Source organism: Castanea sativa, chromosome 4 (assembly GCF_040712315.1).
Source record: "Castanea sativa cultivar Marrone di Chiusa Pesio chromosome 4, ASM4071231v1".
Classification (NCBI taxonomy): domain Eukaryota; kingdom Viridiplantae; phylum Streptophyta; class Magnoliopsida; order Fagales; family Fagaceae; genus Castanea; species Castanea sativa.
The window spans coordinates 23,448,897-23,470,767 of NC_134016.1; the positions used below are offsets into that span (position 1 = coordinate 23,448,897).

Sequence of the window (21,871 nt, forward strand, 5' to 3'; positions counted from 1 at the left end):
AAACCCCTAAGAAAGTCTCCCTCCTCTGTCTTCTTCAATAACCTACTCAGCACCTCTATCACCAACAAGAACAATATTGGAGATAAAGGATCCCCTTGACGAATACCACGAGTGCTACCAAAAGGACCAGTTGGGGACCCATTAATAATCACTGAGAAATGTACTGTAGAGATGCACGGCTTCATCCATCTCCCCCCATTTCTCCCCAAAACCCATCCTCTCCATAAGGTAAAACAATGCACTTCAATTTACATGATCATAATCCTTCTTTATATCCAACTTGACAATCACACCTGGAATACCACTCTTCAATCTACTATCCAAGAATTCATTTTCTATGAGACTTTTTTTATTCCCCATTTTTCGCATGTAATTTGACTATGTAATTTGACTATGTAATTTTTTCGTAGTATTTTGTGCACACATTCTATGTAAGTGAAGTATCTCCTCGAATTCAATAAAATTTTGTTACTTATAAAAAATTTGTGGAAATAGTGTATCCAGATATCCTCTCTTGTAATTGTGTTTGATTTTATTATTGAAAGAATTATGCTAGTAGGTATTTTCCTGCTTGTTCTATATGCTCTGGTTTGCTGATTGAAGTGGTCCACAGCTTTATAACCATCGGGTGGGGAGAACTGCTCGTGCAGGAAGATCGGGTGTTGCAATCTCTTTAGTGAATCAGTATGAGTTGGAATGGTTTGTACAGATAGAGAATGATATTGGTAGGCAACACATGCCATTTGTGTGGTGAAGCATTGTAAAGGGGGGCATCTCAAAAACTAAAGTTTTTTTTTTTGGGTGTGTTTCAGGCAAGAAGATATCACAGTTTCCTTGTCAAAGAGAGGAAGTACTGCTATTCATGGAGCGCGTCACAGAGGCCCAAAGAATAGCTCGGGTGGTAATGATTTTTATTTTATTTTTTATTTTTTAAATTTTTTTTTCGTTCTCAACAACTTATGAAGATTAAGAGTGCTTGTGCCAATAATTGGGTTGGGATACACGTGCCGCAGTCCATGCATTGTGGTCTGGTTTATGCTAAGAAGCATGGACTATTCAAAACCCTCCAGCGTGTCCATGGACACACCAAGGTCACTTATGCATGCATGTACTCATTATGTTAGGAGAGAATGTATATATATATATATATATATATATATATATATATATATATATATATATATATTATATTGAAAAAGGATTCCTTAAATTTTAGATATGTTCTTAAAGATTTTGATATGTATATTTAATTAATTAGTTGTGGTAACCCCACCATGTCATATCCTAATTTTCAAGAATTGACACATTGCTATGTTCGTGTCTGTGTCCGTGTCTGTGTTGCTGATTGTCATACTGTCTTTGTTAGTGTTGAGAATATTATGACTATGGTCTACTCACTTAGACCCTATGACAAAGAGAGTGAATCCTTATATAAGAGCATTAGCATCTGGTTTTTGAGAAATATCCTATTTTACCATCTCAAAAGCTACTTTATCTATTATACTATACCATTTTATAACACACTCAACATCATAAGTTTTATTTTTACATACGACATATTAAAATAATCTAAATTACACAATAAAATAATATAAAAAATCTCTCTTTTCTCTCTTCATCTCTGTTCTCTCTCTAATTTCTGTCTCTCCGTTTCTCTCTCTCTCTCTACCACCCACCACCAACCCAAACCCAGAACAACTACCCATCACCACGGCAAACAAAACCATAAACAACAACCGAATCATTTCTCTCTTGCAACAAAGCAATACATGCCTTGCTGCAACTTTGGAAAAAGCCTTGATTTTTTTTTTCTCTCCAATGCCAATTAATATTCACAAAAAAAAAAAAAAACCTACTTCACCAAAACAAGTCTTAAGCTTTAAAAAATGAGGTTTTTTCAAATCTATAGATCCACAGACCCATTCACTAACAAAAAGCAAGAAGGTTCCTTGTAGAGACCCATTTGTTCTTTCCGATTGGAACAAGAAAAACACACACCAGAACCATATCAGCAGTAAACAAAAAAAAAAAGATTTGAAGCACTAATGCAAAAGCCTTAATTTTCCTTAAATGGGTTGCGGAAATAAAGGAAACCCACTTCAAAAAACCTGGTTTTATATTAAAACAATGAGGATTTAACGCCACAGATCTGTGCATTTAGCCATATGTAGAAAGAAAGAAAGAGCAGAGACCCAAAATCAAACCCATACCCACCGGCCAGCAACCCAGCCACCACCCACACACTAAACCCACCACGCACACCAGAAAAATTCAGCCACCACAGCAATAAAATCTCATTGTGGAGCCTGTAGCTCTTAGGCCATGGAGCTTCGGCACAATGAGTTAGGCGAGAGAAAGAGAGGGCAGAGTTGGGCTTGGGTTCAGAGGGAGGGACCACCCATGTGGTGGTGAGTGGTGGAGGAGAAGCTAGATTCAGCCATGGAGCCTCAGTGAAGAGAAATCAGAGGATTTGGGAGAGAGAATGAGAGATGACAGAGATGAGAGAAAAGAAAGAGAGAGTGTTGAGTCAAAGGAAAGGGAGAATAAAATACGAATTTTCTTTAGATGCTACTATATCAAAGTTGTAAAATTTTAGAAAATTGGTATGGGCATGTACAGGAGTGTATGGTCCTACTATGGATGATTGAGGAGGATGGGCGTCTTTCTCTTGAGAGGGATTTTTCTAAGGAGGAGGTGGCAAAGGTACTCCAAGAGATGCAGGTTGATAAAACCCCTAGTCCTGACGGCTTCACTATGCCTTTTTTGGGTAAATGTTGGAGTGTATTGGAATATGATGTTATGGCCTTTTTTGATCATTTTCATAGGAGCTCAGAGTTTGAACTGTCTTTGTATGCTTCTTTCCTATCTTTAATACCCAAGAAAAAGAATGCTTTGAATATTAAAGATTTTTGGCCTATCAGTTTAGTGGGCTGTGTATAAGCTGTTATCTAAGGTGCTGGCTAACAAATTAAGGATGGTGTTGGAAAAACTTATTTCTGAGTCGCAAAGTTCTTTTGTTGGTGGTAGACAGATTTGGATTCAATGCTTATTGCTAACGAATGTCTTGATAGTAGACTGAAGTATCGTACTCCGGGAGTGGTTTGTAAGTTAGACATTAAAAAAGCCTATGATCATGTGAATTGGGACACTTTGTTCTATCTATTGGAGAGGATGGGTTTTTGGGTTCAATGGAGGGGATGGTTAAAGGCATGTGTCACTACTGTCCATTTCTCAGTTTCGATTAATGGATCTCAATGCTAGCTTCTTTGGTTGCTCACGTGGTCTAAGACAAGGTGATCTGTTGTCTCCTCTTCATTTTGATCATGGAGGTTTTAAGTCGGATTTTGAAGAAAACTGAGGAAGGTGGTCTTCTTCGGGGTTTTCATGTGGGACCTGTTAATACTACTGGCATTCGTATTTCCCATCTTCTTTTTGTTGATGATACCATTCCTTTTTGTGATGCTTCTAGAGAGCAGTTGCTCTCTATTAGGTTGGTTTTGACTTTTTTTCAAGCCTTTAATAGTTTGAAGGTGAATGCGGGAAAAGTGTGATTGTCCCTATTGGGGAGGTAACATTCAGACTTTGGCTAACATTCTTCAATGCAGGGTGGGCAATTTGCCTATGAATTATTTGGGAATTGCGATTTGGTGCTTTGTATAAGACAGTCGCTATCTGGAACCCTATTTTGGAGAGGATGGAGAAGAAGCTTTGGGGCTGGAAGCATCTTTATTTGTCAAAGGGTAGTAGGCTCACTTTGTTGAAAAGTACTCTTTCAAGTCTTTCGACTTATTATCTTTCTCTTTTTACTGTTCCTAAGGCCATGGCTATTAGGTTAGAACACATTCAAAGGAGTTTCTTGTGGGGTTCCTCAGAGGAGTGTTTCAAATACCCCTTGGTGGCTTGGGAAAAGGTCTGCTTATCGCTTAAGCTAGGTGGTTTGGGAATTCGGAAGTTGTCTTTTAATCGGGCTTTATTAGGAAAATGGCTTTGGAGGTATGGCCATGAAACTACCCATTTGTGGTGGAGGGTCATTGCCATGAAATATGGGGAGGGGAAATGGGGGTGGAGTACTAGAGTTTGTAGAAGGGTTCATGGGTGTGGTTTATGGTAAAGCATTAGTGAAGGTTGGGAGAACGTTTCTAAGCACTTGTCTTTTGTGGTGGGTGATGGCTCGCGTATTCTTTTTTGGCATGATCAGTGGATTGGGGATAATTAATCTTATAACTCTTCTTATCAAAAAAAAAAAATTATCTTATAACTCTTTATCCTTAGTTACTTGTGTGTTCAGCCATTAAGGAAGCTAGTATTTCTGATGATTTGAGTCCTCTAGTGGGTGGAAATGATAGAGTTTGGAATTTAAGATTTTGTAGGGAATTCAATGATTGGGAGTTAGCATCTTCTTTCTCCTTTCTTCACTTGATCCAATCTCGGATTCCTAGGGGTGGTGGTCTTTGTTGGAGCTTCAATGGAAGTGGGAAGTTTGACACTCAATTTTTTTATCATAAGATTCAAGATGTTACTCTTACTTTCCCTTGGAAGGGCATTTGGAAAGTAAAGATTACTAAAGGGTGGCTTTCTTTAATGTTTATTTGTCCTTTGTCTTTGTTCACTATCGTGAACTCGTGTATCTTTTCATGTTTTCCTTATTAATAATATTTTTGTATTACCTATCAACAAAAAAAAAAAAAAAATATATATATATATATATATATATATATATATGTATGTATATATTTATTTGTTTAGAGCGTGTTCAAACAGATTAAAGATGCATTGAAAGATTTGGGCAATACCTTGTCAGCTAGGTACATGCAAACATTCCTGATTAGGAATTCAGAAAGTACCATGCCTATATGAGCAGTTGAGCAAAACTAGAAGCTAACGCTTATTTGAAGTCGAGCTATGACCTCTAATTTTCTAAAATTTCATTTAGTGCGTTCAAACAGACTAAAAGACATCTTGAAAGACTCTGGGCAATCCCCACACATGAACTAGTCTCCTGATTAGGATTTCAGACAACACAATGCCTTATTATTTGTTCATTTCCTTCCACCACTTCTACAGCTTAGCAATACCTACACCTAGACTGCCTCCTTGAAACCTTGCAGTTTCAAGGTTCTAGTTTTGATGTAAGCACACGGAGGGATCAAATCCCTTCTTCAAGGTTCCCTAATTTTGACTCTGTTGGGTAGAATTCCAAAGATTGTCTCTCAAATCCATCATCTTAGTTGCATCATGTTAGCTCTTTCCACTGTGACTGAGTTCTGTAAAATTCAAATAAGGGTAGTTTATATGTGGTCTGATTGTTTTACAATTTTCTGCATGTAAATGATTCTTGAGATAGTCTTTTGTCATGACCATTGCTAATAAATCTCTAATAAATGTTTAACGGTTTTCAGAGATTTTGTAGGTTTTATTATTTTCGGGAGGTGTTTTCCATCACATTATGTTCTTGAAGCTTGATTTTTCCTTTCAATTGATTACCTGACCTACTAATGATGGTTTGTTTTTGGTAATTAAATAATTTATTAGAAAACGAAAGAGGGGATACATAAAAGGATGTTTACACTCTTTTCAAAGAATACTTTGATAACAAATAATTTACAAATATTTAATCATTTTGGCATCCACCCCAAGTATTAATTTGGTCTTCTGGCCTTCCCATTTGCAAGCTTCTTTGTTGTAACTGTTTAGCGCTCCATGGTGTTTATGTTTGTGATATCTTATAAACTTCTTTTCTATCTTTACATTCTACGCAGATTGGGTTGTTCTGTTTTGAAGGCTTCTTTTAGCCAAACAAACCAGGTCGACCACACTGAAATAACCAAACAAGCCAATTCGTAGGTGACTGGTTTGGATCAGTTTGGCTTGTCAGTTTGGGGCCTTTGGGCCAGTATAATATATTCAAATTGTGCCCTTTTATCACCAAGGAAACAAAAATTGTTTTGCCTCCAAGTGTATCATGCCAGACAATCTGTTTTACTGACTACTAGTTTAGTCCATTGTGCTTATTTTGTAAATATACAATATTTTAGTATGTATTAAAAACTTATTCAAAACTTGGGTTGGTTCAGTTTTGTCAATCTGTGAAAACTCTCTGTGAACTAATTCCTTTGGAGTTTCAAGTTTTGAATAAGTTTTCAGCTATAGGGCCAAACTAGCTCTTTGGTGTGATTTAGTTTGGTTGAGTGCATCGGTTGTTGGTTTAAATGGACACCTCTTCTGCCATTACCAAAGTTTTTCGCTACTCTAAAATGTATTTAGAGTTGCCATATTTTGAAAGAATTGTCTTTTTCGCGAGGTTATTTAATAATATTAATTAATTAATTAACTCTATTTTTTTGATAGCGTATGAAAGATTTAGGAGGCAGGAAGGAGAAGCAAAGAGGAGACGATGGTGAGGAGGCTATGGACAGATACTTAAAGGTCAGAAATGCGAAGTCGTCGAAGAAGATAAAATAAATATAGGAGCAGCCCTGGATAGCAAATTTTGTTAAGAGTTTAAATGTTTTATATCATTAGATTTTTTCTTTCTTTCTTTTTTGGAGTTGTGTTGGGAAGATATTTGTGTCTATAAGAACACGTATGCATCTAATGCAAATTTTGTTAAGTTTAAACGTTTTGTTATCGTTACTTTTTCATTATCATTACTTTTTAAAATGTCAATCATTTGGTTGCACACACATATTGAAGCTCTAAAAACCCGTGCTTTCTGCTGTAATTGGCAACCATACAAAACGCTCACATTGTTGCTCAAATTGTGGCTAGTCGGTATCACGAACTTGTAAAGTGTCGCCAAGCTTTCTTCAAAATATCCATCCGAAGAGCTTAGAAATTAAAATTCATGGAGAATCATAGAATAGCAAGACTTCAAACGCAAACTATACAACTTTAGCTAAGCTGCATTTCAAGAAAAAATGGCCTAGATCCACATCTGCTGCAAATATATATATTAGTATTGAGTTCTTTCATTTGATCAATCCAGTACATGTATGTAAAGCATCATGAAAAATTCTCCAAATGAAAACAATAAGCATAGTAGTTTTCATTCCTTTTCTAGCTGGTTTGGGTGCAAACCTGTTTCCACATTTGAACATTAGACAACTTGCACCAGAGAAGATGAGAACTAGTGCAATGCAACAAAGAGTGAAACTTCTCTGTGCAGTTTAAGGGGGGGCGCAAGAGGAGGAAGGAAAACAAGTAATCAAACTATTTAATCAGGCTGGCATATGCGCAGATTGAATGCTAATCAATGGAGAGCCAAACTCCGAATTGAGAACACATTTACAGCATGAAGAAACTGTTAACTCAAAGTCAGCATTATACTGTCTACCTGTCTACACATAAGTCCTGAGATTTACATTTCCTTTAGAGGAAGGGCAGTAAAGCTGAAAAGATACCCACGAGTTATATACAACTGGAACAATTTCCACCACTAAAGGAGAAAAACATGAAGAATATAAACAGAACAAGATCAGCCGCTCTCACTCCCTATTTGGGGTTAGATCCTATCTAAATGTAGCCAACCTTATTGATAAATAGAAGAAATTACTAAATGAAAATTGGAAAAAGGTCTCTATTGTCGCCTAGAGAGGAAGAACTCATAATCAGGATGCCTGTTTATGGAGGTCATATTTCCTTTGTTAACAACAGCTCTTGCCATGAGAGATGCTGTCTCCTCAAGTGTCCTCAACCTCTCCTTAAGGATTCCAAAGGGGTTTAAGCCAGTGGTTTCTGCCGTCTGGCTCAGCACAGACTGCCTAAGCTGGAACCAGCATTCACCCTGTTCATAAGCCATAAAGAGTGCACTGCTTAGATTAACAGATTTACATACAACACTAAATAATGCAATTCAATTATGCGTATCTACATGAACCATGAACACAATAGATATTGATGGCCAAAAGAACTTGCAATGGCAATAACTTTTTTTTTTGGATAAGTAAAAACTTATGAGTTTGTATTAAACTTTGAATACCCTAAACGTACTTTCAAAGATAAAATGGTGTCAAAGCATTAAAGAACCACAACCAACACCCCCAGAGCCCTTCACCGACTTCCCTAATAAAGTTGCCAAACACCGCAACCACCCAAATAGAGACTATAGAGTCACCTGACTCCAGAAACCGAGTAAATTGAGTTGTATGAGTCAGGAGACACTAGAACCTGTTGGAATCTCGAAGCCCAGCCCTCCCTGCAGTAAACGTCATCTCCTAGCGCTGTCAACCTCGTACGACCGGTTGCTAAGTCGCTCTCAGGTGCCAAATGTACCTATGACGACTTTATCAATCCCTCTGCCTTCTGTAAGTGCTGAGTTCCTGTTTTGTGACACCAGAGAGCTGGTTTGTGTTCCCTTTTCTCCTTCGATATCTTGTATTGTTGGTAGATCTTCAAATCTCTTGATGGCATTTGGGTTTGAGAAAGTATTGGCGTTGTGTGTTCATTGGGCTATGAAGCATGGATACAAGGTATGACATGACACAACTACACAACATTTCTTGAAAAACAAGGATACGACGCATTGAGGATATGACAATTTACTTTTTTTAGGTATATTTTATTTATTTTTGGACATAATTTGTTTATTTTAGGTTTTAAAAATAAGTAACAACAATAAAATGTTTGAAAACATATCTAAAACTAATTTAAAAGCAATAATAGAATAACATGTTTGTACATTATATATTTGTGGTGCATCTTGCACGGCCATATTTTGATAGGAGCCCAGATAGCTAATATGTTTACCAAAGCTGTGTAAGAGTTGTTTGGATTTATTATGTAACAAGCTGGGATTGTATGATATACATACATCCAAGCTTGAGTTAGGAACAAAATGGAAATATCATTGTAGTCACACACACACACACACACGTTATGTGTGTTAGGGTAATTAACTTAGAATACCGTAAACACACTTTCAGAGACAACAGAGGCAACAACTTATGGAGACACTATGCATTGAATTAAAATAAATGGAATTTCACTTGACATTTTTATAAGGGTAAAACTTAGATACAGTCCCATAGGTGATGTACCTTAGGCTACTTGATTAAATTTATTCACGTAGCCATGAAAGTTGTAACTATACACAAGGAAGTGGATTGGCCAATAAGTCATGTAGTTGTATTGCACTGGCTAATAAGCCACATGGTTGAATTTAATTAGGGAACCTAAGGCATTGAAAGTTCTTGTTACTGACATAAGGGCTTTCTTAAAATATTTTAAAATCACTCACAGAAACAATGTAATGAAGTTTATTATTGTAGTTGGCAGCATCATTATGAGTACCTGAGCACTGTAACTCTGAAGACCCACAACTGGAGATACTATACAAGCATCCGCACTTGGCTTATCAAATTTGGCACTTCTACGAACTAAATGGCCAAGTGAGTGGTAAGTCAAAAATGCTGCATGAAAATTGCCATCCGGAATCCTATAAATTGGATACCACGCGACAGAGTACCTGAAGATCAAAGTGCATGCAAAATTAATATTCAAATTTTAAATCAGAGTCAGTAATTTATTGTACTTTTCTCTGAATGAATTCTCTGAAACAAATTTAAAATTTGAAGTTCTGTTTCATTGAGTCGGAACAAGTTACTTTAAATTCTCTGAATATATATACTAACACTAACCACGAACTGGGGTGCAGATCTTGTAGATTTATGGAGTCTAGTTTAGTCGAATCCCCATATACTTTGCAATGTGAAGGTCCATCACCTCTAACCAGCTCTCTAATCCTGAAATAACAGAAACAGAATAAAGATCAATCTGAAAACAAGAACCAAATATTCTAAATTGGCTGACTCAAATAAAGAAACTTTACTAAAAAGATGTCAAATAACAGATTGAATGACATAGCTCTTTTGCTTCCTTCTGCCTCTCTTAGGATAAATTGAATGAGATAATTCTTATGTACCCATTCTTTAAATAACCTTCCCTAAGTAAAGTTACTAAAAACATATTTTAAGTTTATTTGATAGGTTAAATTTGATGACTAAACAATTTCAACTAAAATTTATCGGATGATTTGATCTAAATTTATTATTCTCATGCCACTGCCCTATATGACAAAGGATTAAACCAGATATAAATTTTCATGGTGACTAAAATTTTCAAAGGATAGATAAAGTGAGATCTTGTAACATAGAAACCAGAATACAAATACATAGAAACAGACAGAGAGGGAAGGATGGGGGGAGGGAAAAATTCACGTTCTACATTGGAAGTTCCTTTTAACATATTCTATAAATTATTGGAGAAAACTAGTAAACAAATTATTGATTCATTATCAAGTATGCATGGGGTCATGTCAACTAGCATGAGAAACATAGTGCATAATTACTTTCAACTAGCATGAGAAACATAGTGCATAATTACTTTCTAAAAATAAAAAGAATGGAACAATTTAACTTCATGTATGTGTGAAGTCTACCTAAGGTGCAAATGTGTATCATAATTAAATACATAATGTATAGATATTAAAAGCCAACATTTTTCATTGGTTATTTTGTAAATGAATTATTTAGTGGTTCTTGAACACATAACCTCATAAACACTTGAACTCAAGAGAAGGTTCCACTTGCGATAGAGTTTCTTGTCCTTAACAAGCCCAAGTTCTTAGAGTTTCTTGTCCTTAATAAGCCCAAGTTCTTAAAAGTAAAAAATAAAAAAAACACAGAAAACAAAAAACACACACACAACAATAAAAATCCTTACTTCTCATATAAGGGCCGTCTTTGCTGGGGTTGTTCAGATTCAAAATATTCAAAAAGTGGCTCAAAATCTCTGGAACATGTCATCTCATCTGATTGAGCAGTGTCATCATCTTCATCAGAAGCTGCTGATTGTTTTGAACCATGCACCTGATTTACAAGCAGCAAACCACCCGTGTCTTTTGTGCGTGGCCGTGGAAAAAGTACTGAAAAAATTGACGGTTTTTCCAATGTTTCTCTAGTCTCACATGCCTCCTGAACATCAAAACTAGGATTTTTTTTGCCAGTATCAATAGGATGATTTTTATGGTTTCTGAACAGCTGAATTGCCGACAGATAAGGGACAAAATAAGCACGAAAAGCAAAACAATCAACACCCAATCTCTTTGTATTTTCATGATCCTCTGCCCTTATTTCTAATCCGTAGCTCCCGTGTCTCTCATACCACTGCCACAGGCATCCCAAAGGAACATTAGGTATCTCATGTCTGCAGAGTGACACACCCCCAACCTGGTCCCTCATGCATGTCTGGCAGCTTATCAAACTAGAAGATTGACAAACAACTGGAGAAGAAAAATGAAGAAGTCTTTCAATTTCAGCAATTGGACAACCAGTGGCCATTTGAACAGCTTCAGAAGCTAGTTGTGCCCTACAGGCATTATTCACTGCCTGTGCTATCTTATATGAGTTGGTTTCAAATGCATGTTGATCTTTTGATTCAACAGTGAAGCAGTTAACTGCAACATGCTTGTTATTTTGCTCTTTAAGTGTGCATGCATCTTGATTGCCCAATTTCTGAGTATGAGCCTCATCTTCATGAGAACTTAGATCTCCTGAGTTCTTACCCATGCACATTACTCCATTTAATGAAGAAACAAGATGTTGAGAATTGGAAGCCGTTTTACCTTCAACATTGTTTTTCAATTCCGCAGCCGGCACATCAGAATGATCTGTTGATGAGCAGTCAGATCTAGCAGAGCTGGTAAAGCCAGGATCCTTCATCCCAATTGGTATCCATCTCTGTGAAATAGATCCAATACCATGGCTTGGCTTATTGTATTCCGCAAGAGAAATTTCTTTCTGAATTGGGCCAACTTCATTAACCAAAAGATGAGGAAGGTACACTGGAAACTTCACCTCAAGCAGATTTGACTGATCTGAGTCACATGATTTTGGCAATGAGCTTTCCTGATTTCCTGTATTACAATTGTCGGTACTAGAAACAGTGTTACATTCAGGTGGCTCCAACACATCTGGGTATACTTGTGTGCTGTAAACAGATTCGGATGTCATATTTTCAGCTCTGTTGCTCTGGAATTTAGCCCCATGAGAATTACTCTGAGAACAAGATCTTGAAACACAGCTCAATCCAGTTTGATCATTCAGCTGAGATGAGAAATCTTTTATTTCATTCTGTTGCATAATAATTTTTGCACAACAGTTTGAGCTGGCCTTATCAATTTGAGAACCCTTCTTGGAATAACCGTAGACTTGTTTTGTAGCTGGAATACCTTTTCTTTTCAACTTCCTAGAAACTTTACCTTTTAAGTGTTTCTTATCCACACTTTTTGATAACAAAGTCACATCATCATTAGAAATTCCTTTAAGCAAAGGAGCCTCTTTCAATGTGACATCAAACTGCGAGCAAACTGGACTAACTTTCTTCATTTCCCCATTGCATCCACTGGCCTCATTCCTCTGAACCTTTTGCCATATAGAATGATTATTTTCTTTCCCTGTATGGCCATGCATATACCTTACACTTCCAAATCTGTGGACACTTGAACTGGTGGGGGTTGCTTTGTTTTGCGTGCCTCTCTTGCCAGGTAAAACCACTTGCATATCACTACAGCTACCAACTTGACTACTGCATTTTTTTCTCTCAGTGTGATCTTTGGTATTCACAGAACAATTTAATGAGCTTTGATGAGAGAAACATTCCTTACTGGAATTAAAACCTGGTGGTTCAGAATCAGAAACAGTAATTCTGAACGTTTCATTTTCAGATTGCTGTGCATCATGAACGGCATGAACGTTATCACCACTGTTTGAACCAACGGAAACTGAATTTAACACTAAGGAGTCATGCATATCAGACAAACCTTTGGAATACATATCATCATAACAACTAATCTGTACACAATGTGTATGCTCCACTCCATCAAAGATAGAATCTTTGGTTTGAAAGAGATCATCTGAACTACACACAAGATGTTCCCTAGTAAAATTCCGAACAACTGAAGGAGCAATAGCTTCTGAATCATTCACCTTATCAACATATGAGTGGCATGTCTTTGGTGTTTGACAAAGGTTAATAAAGCTATTGCTATTTCCTTCATATCCGTTTCTGTCAACCATAAGATTGAGCAATAGTACTTCTGGTGCCACTGAGGTTTCAGAAGTTGGACTTCCATGGGCATTTTCCTCAGAGAGGACTTCCAATTCAGTAGAGCCAGAGTCACTCAAAAGCTTCATACTCTGTTTCTTCTTCTTTCTAGCCTTTTTTCTTGAATTTCTCTTTACAGCCTTGTCTAGTTGAGAACTGTCAATAAGCAGATCAGATGAACTATTAGCCTTTGAGCCATTTCGGTTCAATCCTGGGGAGTTGCTGCAGATAAACGAATTCTGATGAGAAGAATTGTTGGAAAGCTCATTCAATTTAGTGGCTTTATTTGTCAAGGCCTTGTTTCGAGATTGTTGTTGCACATTCGACCCAGGAAAGCTTCTGGTTGTATATGACTCCACAGAGTAAGTACCATCAGCTGGAGGTCCTTTCCACACATTTTGTCGATCCCTGTATGAACTAATAGATGGCGGAGAAACCATGTGCAGACTCTCCATATTTACCTGAACTCCAGATCCCATGTGATTAGTATGATCTGGACATTGCAGCGGTACTGCAAACATCCTCCAGTGTCCATTAAATTCAAGAGTAAAAAGTGTAAGAATAGGACACCTGATAAAATAAGAGGAAAGAAAGAAGATCACACATCGGCTACAATATAGCTGCACAATATAGCTGCAGAACAATGTGAAAATCTGTATTAAAAAATGCCCACAGTGATGCAGCAACCAGGAACTGCAGTATTTGATTAGAAAGATTATTTCCACAGTTCTCCTGTTTGGAATTAATCTACAGTAAGCCTAAGTCCACAATATAGGCTTCCAGCTCAAATATCTCTAAGCTGAAAAATCTCAATCCTGCCAATGAGCTCTAGCTCAACTGGCACCACATGCCCTTGCAACTGTTAGATGGAAGGTAAGGTTGTGGGTTAAAGACCCACTAATTGCGTGTGTAACTTACCTACCATTAAAAAAAATAAAAAACTCAAATCCTAAGATCTACTGAAGAGGATGTTGATACCACTGGACCACTAGTCCAACATCCATTTCTGGAGTGTCTGAGACTTAAAGAACATTAAAAATCATCAGAACATTAAACATTCCTTATTGTAACATTTCAATCTCAAGTCATCATCTTCTAAAATCCGTATATATTGGAGAGTTAATTACAAATGATTAAAGAATATTCTGAGAATGAGAACTGGTGGGGAAACCTCACCACTAGACTCTTCTAGATTCTTCTAGAAGAGTATAATCCAGTAGTACCACTCATACAACAATATTAGCTGTCTAACCACAAGAAAGTGATAAATGAATAATAGATGGAACAGAGATATAAAGTCAAGATTTAATAAGAGGAAAAGAAATAAAGGAGAATTTATCAGATTATTCAAATAACAAACAGTTCATTTAGTCATAAATTTCTGTAAGGAGGGATTACTTGCACAGGTAAAAACCTAACAAGGTGCAGGCTCCCTGAGGCAGAATCAATATGGTATCATACACACTTTATTAGCTAAACATGTGCATGAACTCTTGAAGAATTTATACTATAGAAAAACCCAATTGCTCTATAACAACAAGAAGGATAAAGTCCTCAGAGAGAGATAAAGAAATAAAGAGATGGATCAAATTTAAATAGCAATATCTGATGAGTGAAATTTATTAAAGAAATACCAGTGGAAGAAAGCAAAGAATGAACTGATACCACAATTATCGGAAGGAATGATTACATACATACATATATACATAAGCTACAATCGGACATAATGACCACAATCATTTTACCTCGTGATAGAAAACACTCCACGATCCTGAAGAGAAGATTAAAATCCATGGAAACAAGTCAGAGATTTTATTCAGAAAAAATTAAAGAACAAAGTATAGACCCAAATCAGTTAATGTCACAAATATTTAAGACCTCTAAAGAAGTGCTAAAACCAAGTTCTTGTTGAAAGTTTCTTGATAAGGAGTCTTTTCCTTCCTCTGAAACTTTCTGAGTATCAGTCTTGGTTATATGAAGGCCACAATGCATCTTTGATTATGCCTGTCCATGTCAACAGCACAAAGTTAAGAACATAAACCAATGTTTTAAAGCAGAATTAGATAGAGATACTTTATTCAAGAATTGTATTCAAAATTATAATGTCCGCACAATTTAAATCACTCACAAATAACAAACTATAGTGTTTTTACTATTATAAAGAACGCCTAATTTTAACTAGAATAAGCTGCAACAGGTGCTAAAGGAAATAAGAATATCACCCACTGCTGATGTTGGGGGTCTACATCTTTAGGATCCAGGCAAGCATATTAGGCTGATTGGCAAAGTCTAGGCAAAAGTATATACTACAATAATAAATATCAAATTCAATTGGGGTGGGTGCAAGACACAAGGCCTAATAAGAGCGACACAAACCTTAACAATGCAGCAGCTTACACAAGCTAATAAATGTGCGTACTCTCACTCTCACTCTCAGTTGAAATAACACCAATAGAAGATTTCATCCCCCCAAGCCAGGGAAAATGAATACAATACAATACAAGTATCATCATCATCGTCTTATTGTTACTTATCAAAAAAAAAAATCATCATCATCATCTTATTGCAGTATTCATAAATCATATCACACAGAAATTAATATCTGACAAGCAGAGCAGTATGGTGTGGTCTTATATGCAAAGTGAGCATTGAACGAACCTCAATAAATAAATAAGAGAATTCATGATGGCTGAGGGATAAAAAGATCTTTAAATGGGAATGCATATTATTAGCAATAGAATAATGAGCAATTTTTTGCTATGGATTTGAGCAGAAGAAGAAATAACTAAAATTCAACGCAAGAAACAGAAAATTGACACAAAGAAGCCAATATCATATTAACTAAAAGAAAGGAACAGTCATGAATTCCTCATTAAAAAAAAAAAATGACTACGAAAAATGGCAAGAAGACAATCAATAGTTATTATGTTTTGAATAAAAGAAAGGAAAGAAGAAGAGAAAAAGAGAGGCCTTTGGAATTGAATTGAAATGAATCTGAGTCCAGAGAGATTCAACCCATCCAGCTTCTTCTTCTTCTAGCCTAGCACTACTACAATCGTTATTAATTTAATTATAAGAATAAAAATAAAAATCTCAAAAACATATTTGTCATCCCATCAAATATAGGCGTCAAGTTCGGAAAACAGATAAATTCACTTTTTTAAGGGAAAATGCATTTTGCATTGTACGGAATGAAAAGCTCTATACCTAATTTAGAGTTTGGTATTTGAGGGAATTCTTTATGCACCCTACAAATACAAAACAAGTTAGTTTATATATTTATATATAGTCTTTCTTACTTTTAAACATAAACATATATAAAATCAATCAATCAGATTTTCATTTCCTTGGCAAAAATAAATAAATAGATAGAGAGTTAATAGAAAGCAAAACCATGTCCATATGATTGATGAGATTTGCTGCTCTCCCTCTCTCTCTTGGAGTCAACCTCTCTGTGACTGTGTTGTCTCTGTCTCACTGTGTTTGTTTGTTTTGTTTTTTTTTTTTTGCTTACTCTCCGATACCTCTTCTCGCAATTTCAGCTTTGCCTTTTCTTTTCTTTCCTTTCTTTTCTTTAAACCCTTTGGATTTGGCTCGTCCAACACCATGCCGATACGTGTCCTCCCATATTCACTGCCTGTCCGCATCACCTCCACCGCTCAAAGTTTTGTCCAAATTCTTTCACCTCACCCCTTTTTTTTTTTTTTTTTTTTTTTTTTTTGGGCTGGCTAAAATTACAATTTATACCTTTCACGTGCTTCATCACCACAATTTAGACATAAATTCTTAGGGCTCGTTTGTTAATATTATTTGAGTAATGTTATTTAAATATTGTGATAATACATATTGGTAAAAAAGTGATGTGAAAATACATATTGTATTGTTTAAACAACTACCAAACAGACCCTTAATTTTTTACTTAACCTCCAAAACGAAATTGAGGTTTTCATCTAAATTAAGAGATTTTGTATTTTTTGAATTGCAAATTACTCTTTGTGGTCTAGAGCAATGTTATAAATACAGTTCTAGACCTTTCTTTTTATATATATATATATATATATATATATATATTAGCTATTCTAATTATTCCACTTTTGATGTTGATTTAAACTCTGAAGCTTGCACACAAAAAATGAGAGGACAAAGATATTATCTATTTTAATAAGCTTTAAACCCTAGAACGGTAGAACATGCGTATTCTACCCTCCCTTCCCTTCCCTTTGAAGGACAAAATTATGTAGTTTTTGCTATTTTGACTTTCAAGTTTTAACCATAACATAATCTATGCTTTACCTCAACTCGTGCCTCTAAAGCTCGGCATGTCCCTTTTGTTTTTCTTTTTTCCATTTGGGTTTTTCTAATTCTTTTCTTAATCAGTTTATTTTCCGATGTGATGTTGAAAAATCAACAGCAAAGCAGAAATAATTAGAATAGCTAATATCTTTAATATATATATACACACATATAATCGTAGCCTCTGAAACTCTTACAATTTTCCACGTCACCACTATTTTTTTTTTCTTTTAGGTTTTATATTTTATATATTTATTATTTTTCTTTAACGTGTAATTAACTTATCAAGTGTTACAATAGTTTAGTTTAAGTAAAACTCTATTAGATATATGTTTCAAGAACTTGAAAATTCTACTTCAACTAAAAATCTTTAACAAAAATTTTAACAAATATAAACCCTTGCCAAGGTCGAAACCCTTCAAACTCACTCAAATTTTCATAAAGAAAACACACACAGCAAATTGAAGATTTTGCAAAGAGGGTACGGGACTTCATGAGACCACTTTGTAATGTTGTATCCATGGAGTTGCTCAGAGTAAATGCAGAGGTAAGGGAATGTTGCCATCTTTCATGCTCTAACTCTCTATGGTTACTACTTTATAATATTTTTATTGTTGCAACTTGTGAGTGAGTTTATTAGTATGAAAAATCTACATGTGAAAATTTTAATTGTAAAAGTTTGTTTTTACGATTAAAACATTAGATTTAATCGTAATTTTAATTTAATAATTAACATTTTTATCAATCAAATGTATGTTATTTATAGAACCCTCATATGATCTTGGAAAAACCACTCTATAAAAATAAAAAATAAAATTGTCATCAATAGCAAGAAGAAGAGCTTATTCTTGACCATCAAAACCACAAATTTCCTATCATCAATAATCAATTTTATATTAATGCTGTGATATAGTCCATAGTCATTAAAAAAAAAGAAGAAAAAAAAGGAGAAGTATAGTCCATATGGGAATGGTTTAGATGTTTCCTACTTGATTTTGGAATCTTAGATTGATTAGTAGATATGGAGTGAGGAGGTGTATTGTTCATATTAAAAGTGGCAATTCACATTGATTAGAAACTAAACAAGGGAGTGTAATAACCTCTATACATATGATGGTGGTGTAGCGTTGGTGCATGTGAGAGTTAGAAGACAAAGTTTTGTCTTTTTTATTTATTTAAAATATGCATCTTACTTTGTTGATACTAATACAATACATATGGGAAACTATTCAAATTCTACTAAAAATTTATTTGTTCATATCCTATCAAATTTTTTTTTGATAAATAATAAATAAAAAAAATAGCCACTGCCCACCATTACGGTCTTTTTTTAAAAAAATTTAAAATATGCATCCTACTTGGTTGATGATACAATACCTATGGGAAACTATTTTAAATAATAAAATAATTTTTCTATTAACTTTTAATTAATATTTTTTCATGCAAGACTCTCTATTTGTTTTTTTAAAATATATGTGATTTGAAATTTAACTATCCCATGCATCGCACGGGTTAATGACTAGTATTAAGTATTAACGTAGCCTCCCTCTTTGTTCACATTGGCAATGCACGCACTAGCTGATCAAGTTTTGTATTCCAACTCCAAATTTGCTTAGATTAAAAATCGTATATTATAAATAAAGTCTTTCTCTTTGAATAATCGCAGCAAGGTATCATTTTGAATTGTTTTCTATATTTTATTTTGAGAATTGGAAGATTCATGAAATAATTTAATTAGTTGTATAGTTCTGTATGTTTGATATTCTTTAGTTTGTTTGTTCCGTTCGTTTTCTATTCAGCTCTTTTATTAGATACTGTTGATATCTTACAGTTCTTCAAGATCAGATTTTTAGAAACACCATGTATCAAATATTAAATCACAATCCTGAAACTAGTGAGTTCTCTAAACCTGTGGGTTCTCTAACCAATCTCTTTCTTTTATTTTGTTTTTAAATCCCCATTACCTCTCAAGCGTTTTATTTTTCAAGGTTAGGCTGTTATATATATATATGAATGACTTTTCTATCTTAAGTATCTAATATTTGATGATGCACAAAAATCATCAGTGAGTTGATTATCTGTGCACGTGCTAATGGGAGTACCTGAAGTACAAAAGAGAAGAACCAAATAGAGAGCACCGGTGTGGTGTCGGCCAAAGATCCTCCCAAAGTTAAGTCAGTGATAGTAAAATCTCCAAGAACTCAAGAGTGCAAGAGCTAGGGAGAATACCGTACCTCAAGAAGGTTAGGGTCTATGGTTTATATAGTAGTGGAGAGTTGACCCGAATCCCTTGATATGGGGAGAATTTCCTTATAGAGAGAAGGATCCCAAGATATTAGGGATCGCCTTCCCATATATAGGAGATCTAATTATGTGGTAGGATCTTTGGTTGTGATGATATATGAGTGGACCCCACACAAGTTCCTTGAGAAACCCTAAGGTGATGGGTCGTTTCAACTGGGGGTTGGATTGTCACCAGACCTAACCTGACGGCACAAGGGGTTTGGTCATCCCCTTGGGATTGGTTTGGTGTAAGGCCGACGATCAGATGAGGAAGGTTTAGTCGATCAATAAAAAACTATCCTTATCAGCTGCCCCCTACTCCGTGAGTCGTCGAAGTAACCGATGGGTCGTGGAGTATGTTGCCATAAATGCCTTGCCTCAGTGTCCTGCATCATAAATAGGGGTAATTATGTCCTTTTGTCAGGGCTAGGGACATGTGTTGCTTTTTAATTTGGGGAGCCAAGCGTAGTGAAACTTCATTTTTCGCGCCAGATTGTCCTATAAATAGTCCAATGTCGTTATTGTCCTCATTATTTGAATATTTTCCATTTATGATCCTAGAGCCCATTTGTCGGTCCTTCTCTTTCGTTGGTTTTCTTCACATTCATATGTTTTAGGTATGCCTTGTCAGTCTTATTTTATATTTTTTGTTTTTGTTCTTTCTCCATTGTTAGTTACATACTTAGGAGGTAGAGTACAATCGTAGTTTTCATTTATCGCTTATAGGTAAGAGATGTATGGAGATAGTGAAGCGATGAGTGATTGTACACCGTCAGCCCGTATGGGTTTGGACGTCGACTTGTCCAGTCATTCTAGGCTTGAGTCTATGTCAAAGGATTCGTCGGTTTTTGACAGGGAGTCAACGTCCAATCCTCAATCTGAGGAAGCTAGTCCCTCTGGGCGACTTCCTAGGGAGTTTGTTCTTCCTGGCCACTAGTCAATTCATGATTTCCTAGTTGATATAAGCGACGAAGTTTTCAGCAGGTTGAGGCCTTGCTTTCAAATTCCCGACGATGTGCCCATTAGGAAGGGTGATAAAAGGGAGAAGTGTTATACTAGAATCTCGTTGGATGTGGGCTTTTACGAGACTGCCTTCATCTGGGCTTTGTCTGCTCCTGTCCTCCATGCATCGTCGGTTAGTAGCTTACATGGGTGTGTTTATTAGTTAGATTGCCCCCAATGCTTGGAGGATATTCATTGGGGCCAAGGTGCTGTGGGGTCAGCTTAGTGAAGGTCATCGGTCCCTAACTTTAAAGGAGTTCTTCTATTGTTACAAACCCTAGGAGATCCCTAGGTCTAAGGGTTTCTATAATTTCGTGTGTCGTCGAGCTGCCCTAAGGTAGATATCTGATATGCCTGACTTCGATTGTTAGTGGAAGATTAGGTTCTTTATGTAGGGGTCAATTGGGTGTGTCGTCCCGACGAGTGGGATAGCATAGGGTCTTTTTACGACCATTCTTGGGGATTTTTGAATAAGTCAGGTGAGTCTTCGATATATTCTGGGTCATCGGTTTGTGCTTTCTATTTAACTGATGTAGCTCTTTTGTTTGTTTCAGCTACAGTTTGTTCAACAATCCTTCCTGAGCAAGAGGCCTTTTTGGAAAGGGTTTTTGAGATACCTTTTGAGGAGAGGTCTTGGAAGAGGCTCATCAACTTGGACACTTTTCATGCATTTTGTGGTGGATCCATCCCTTTTGAGGAAGCCCGACAATTGGATCGAGTCTCGAGAGTTCATAAGAACTTTTGTCTATCGCCTTTACTTTGTTTTAGTCTGAACCTCCCACTTTTTAACTTATTCGTCAGTTTCAAAGATGAATTCCTTAAAGAAAAAACAAGTTGTGAAGAATAAGTAGGAGGAGATCAAGAAGGTTGCTGCGTTGAGGGCTCAAGGTGGGGGATCGTCGGCCTTACCCTCTCACGCATCCAAGAAGAGGAAGTACTCTTTTAACCTTCAGCCTTCAGGAAAAGGTTCTATTGGTCCCTCCATTCGTCCGGAAACACACGAGGTTGTCACTGACGCTTTTCGCCATAGGATTGGGAAGGGTCTTATAACTTCCCAAGGCCCTATCGCCCCTTCTCCTTTTCCTTTGCTGGTGAAGGATTAGGAGTATGAAATGGACACTGCCCGTTCCATTGTCCAGGATGCTGATTTGGGCGAATGCTCGAAGCATGAGACTGACCCTTTGGGTGACTC

General features: G+C 36.2%; 2 protein-coding genes across 9 annotated transcripts in view; one reads left to right on the plus strand and one right to left on the minus strand.

Annotated features, from left to right (window-relative positions):
• The window catches only part of LOC142631996 (DEAD-box ATP-dependent RNA helicase 10-like), a 30,508-nt gene extending 23,891 nt beyond the window's left edge, over positions 1-6,617 (plus strand). For all 4 annotated transcript variants that reach the window (XM_075806411.1, XM_075806413.1, XM_075806414.1 and 1 more), the window contains 3 exons: positions 614-725; positions 813-901; positions 6,349-6,617. In XM_075806411.1, the coding sequence (XP_075662526.1) occupies positions 614-725; positions 813-901; positions 6,349-6,462 (315 nt within the window). In that variant the 3' untranslated portion in view covers positions 6,463-6,617. The remainder of the gene's footprint in view (positions 1-613; positions 726-812; positions 902-6,348) is intronic.
• A 666-nt stretch (positions 6,618-7,283) lies between these two features.
• Positions 7,284-16,647, minus strand: LOC142631994 (uncharacterized). Of its 5 annotated transcripts, XR_012843710.1 has the most exons (9): positions 16,495-16,647; positions 16,309-16,349; positions 14,980-15,105; positions 14,847-14,872; positions 10,720-13,671; positions 9,636-9,740; positions 9,289-9,463; positions 8,167-8,448; positions 7,648-7,783 (listed from the first exon to the last, which is right to left on the minus strand). XR_012843710.1 is itself a non-coding variant. In XM_075806407.1 (8 exons), the coding sequence occupies exons 3-8, from the start codon at positions 15,091-15,093 to the stop codon at positions 7,577-7,579; spliced, it is 3,579 nt and encodes a 1,192-aa protein (XP_075662522.1). In that variant the 5' UTR covers positions 15,094-15,105; positions 16,309-16,349; positions 16,495-16,647; the 3' UTR covers positions 7,284-7,576. The 5 variants fall into 5 exon arrangements, 4 of the variants coding, with proteins under 4 accessions (XP_075662522.1, XP_075662523.1, XP_075662525.1 ...); XM_075806407.1 differs by lacking the exon at positions 8,167-8,448 and having other exon boundaries at positions 7,284-7,783; XM_075806408.1 differs by lacking the exons at positions 8,167-8,448; positions 16,309-16,349 and having other exon boundaries at positions 7,284-7,783.
• Between the last annotated feature and the right edge of the window lie 5,224 nt (positions 16,648-21,871).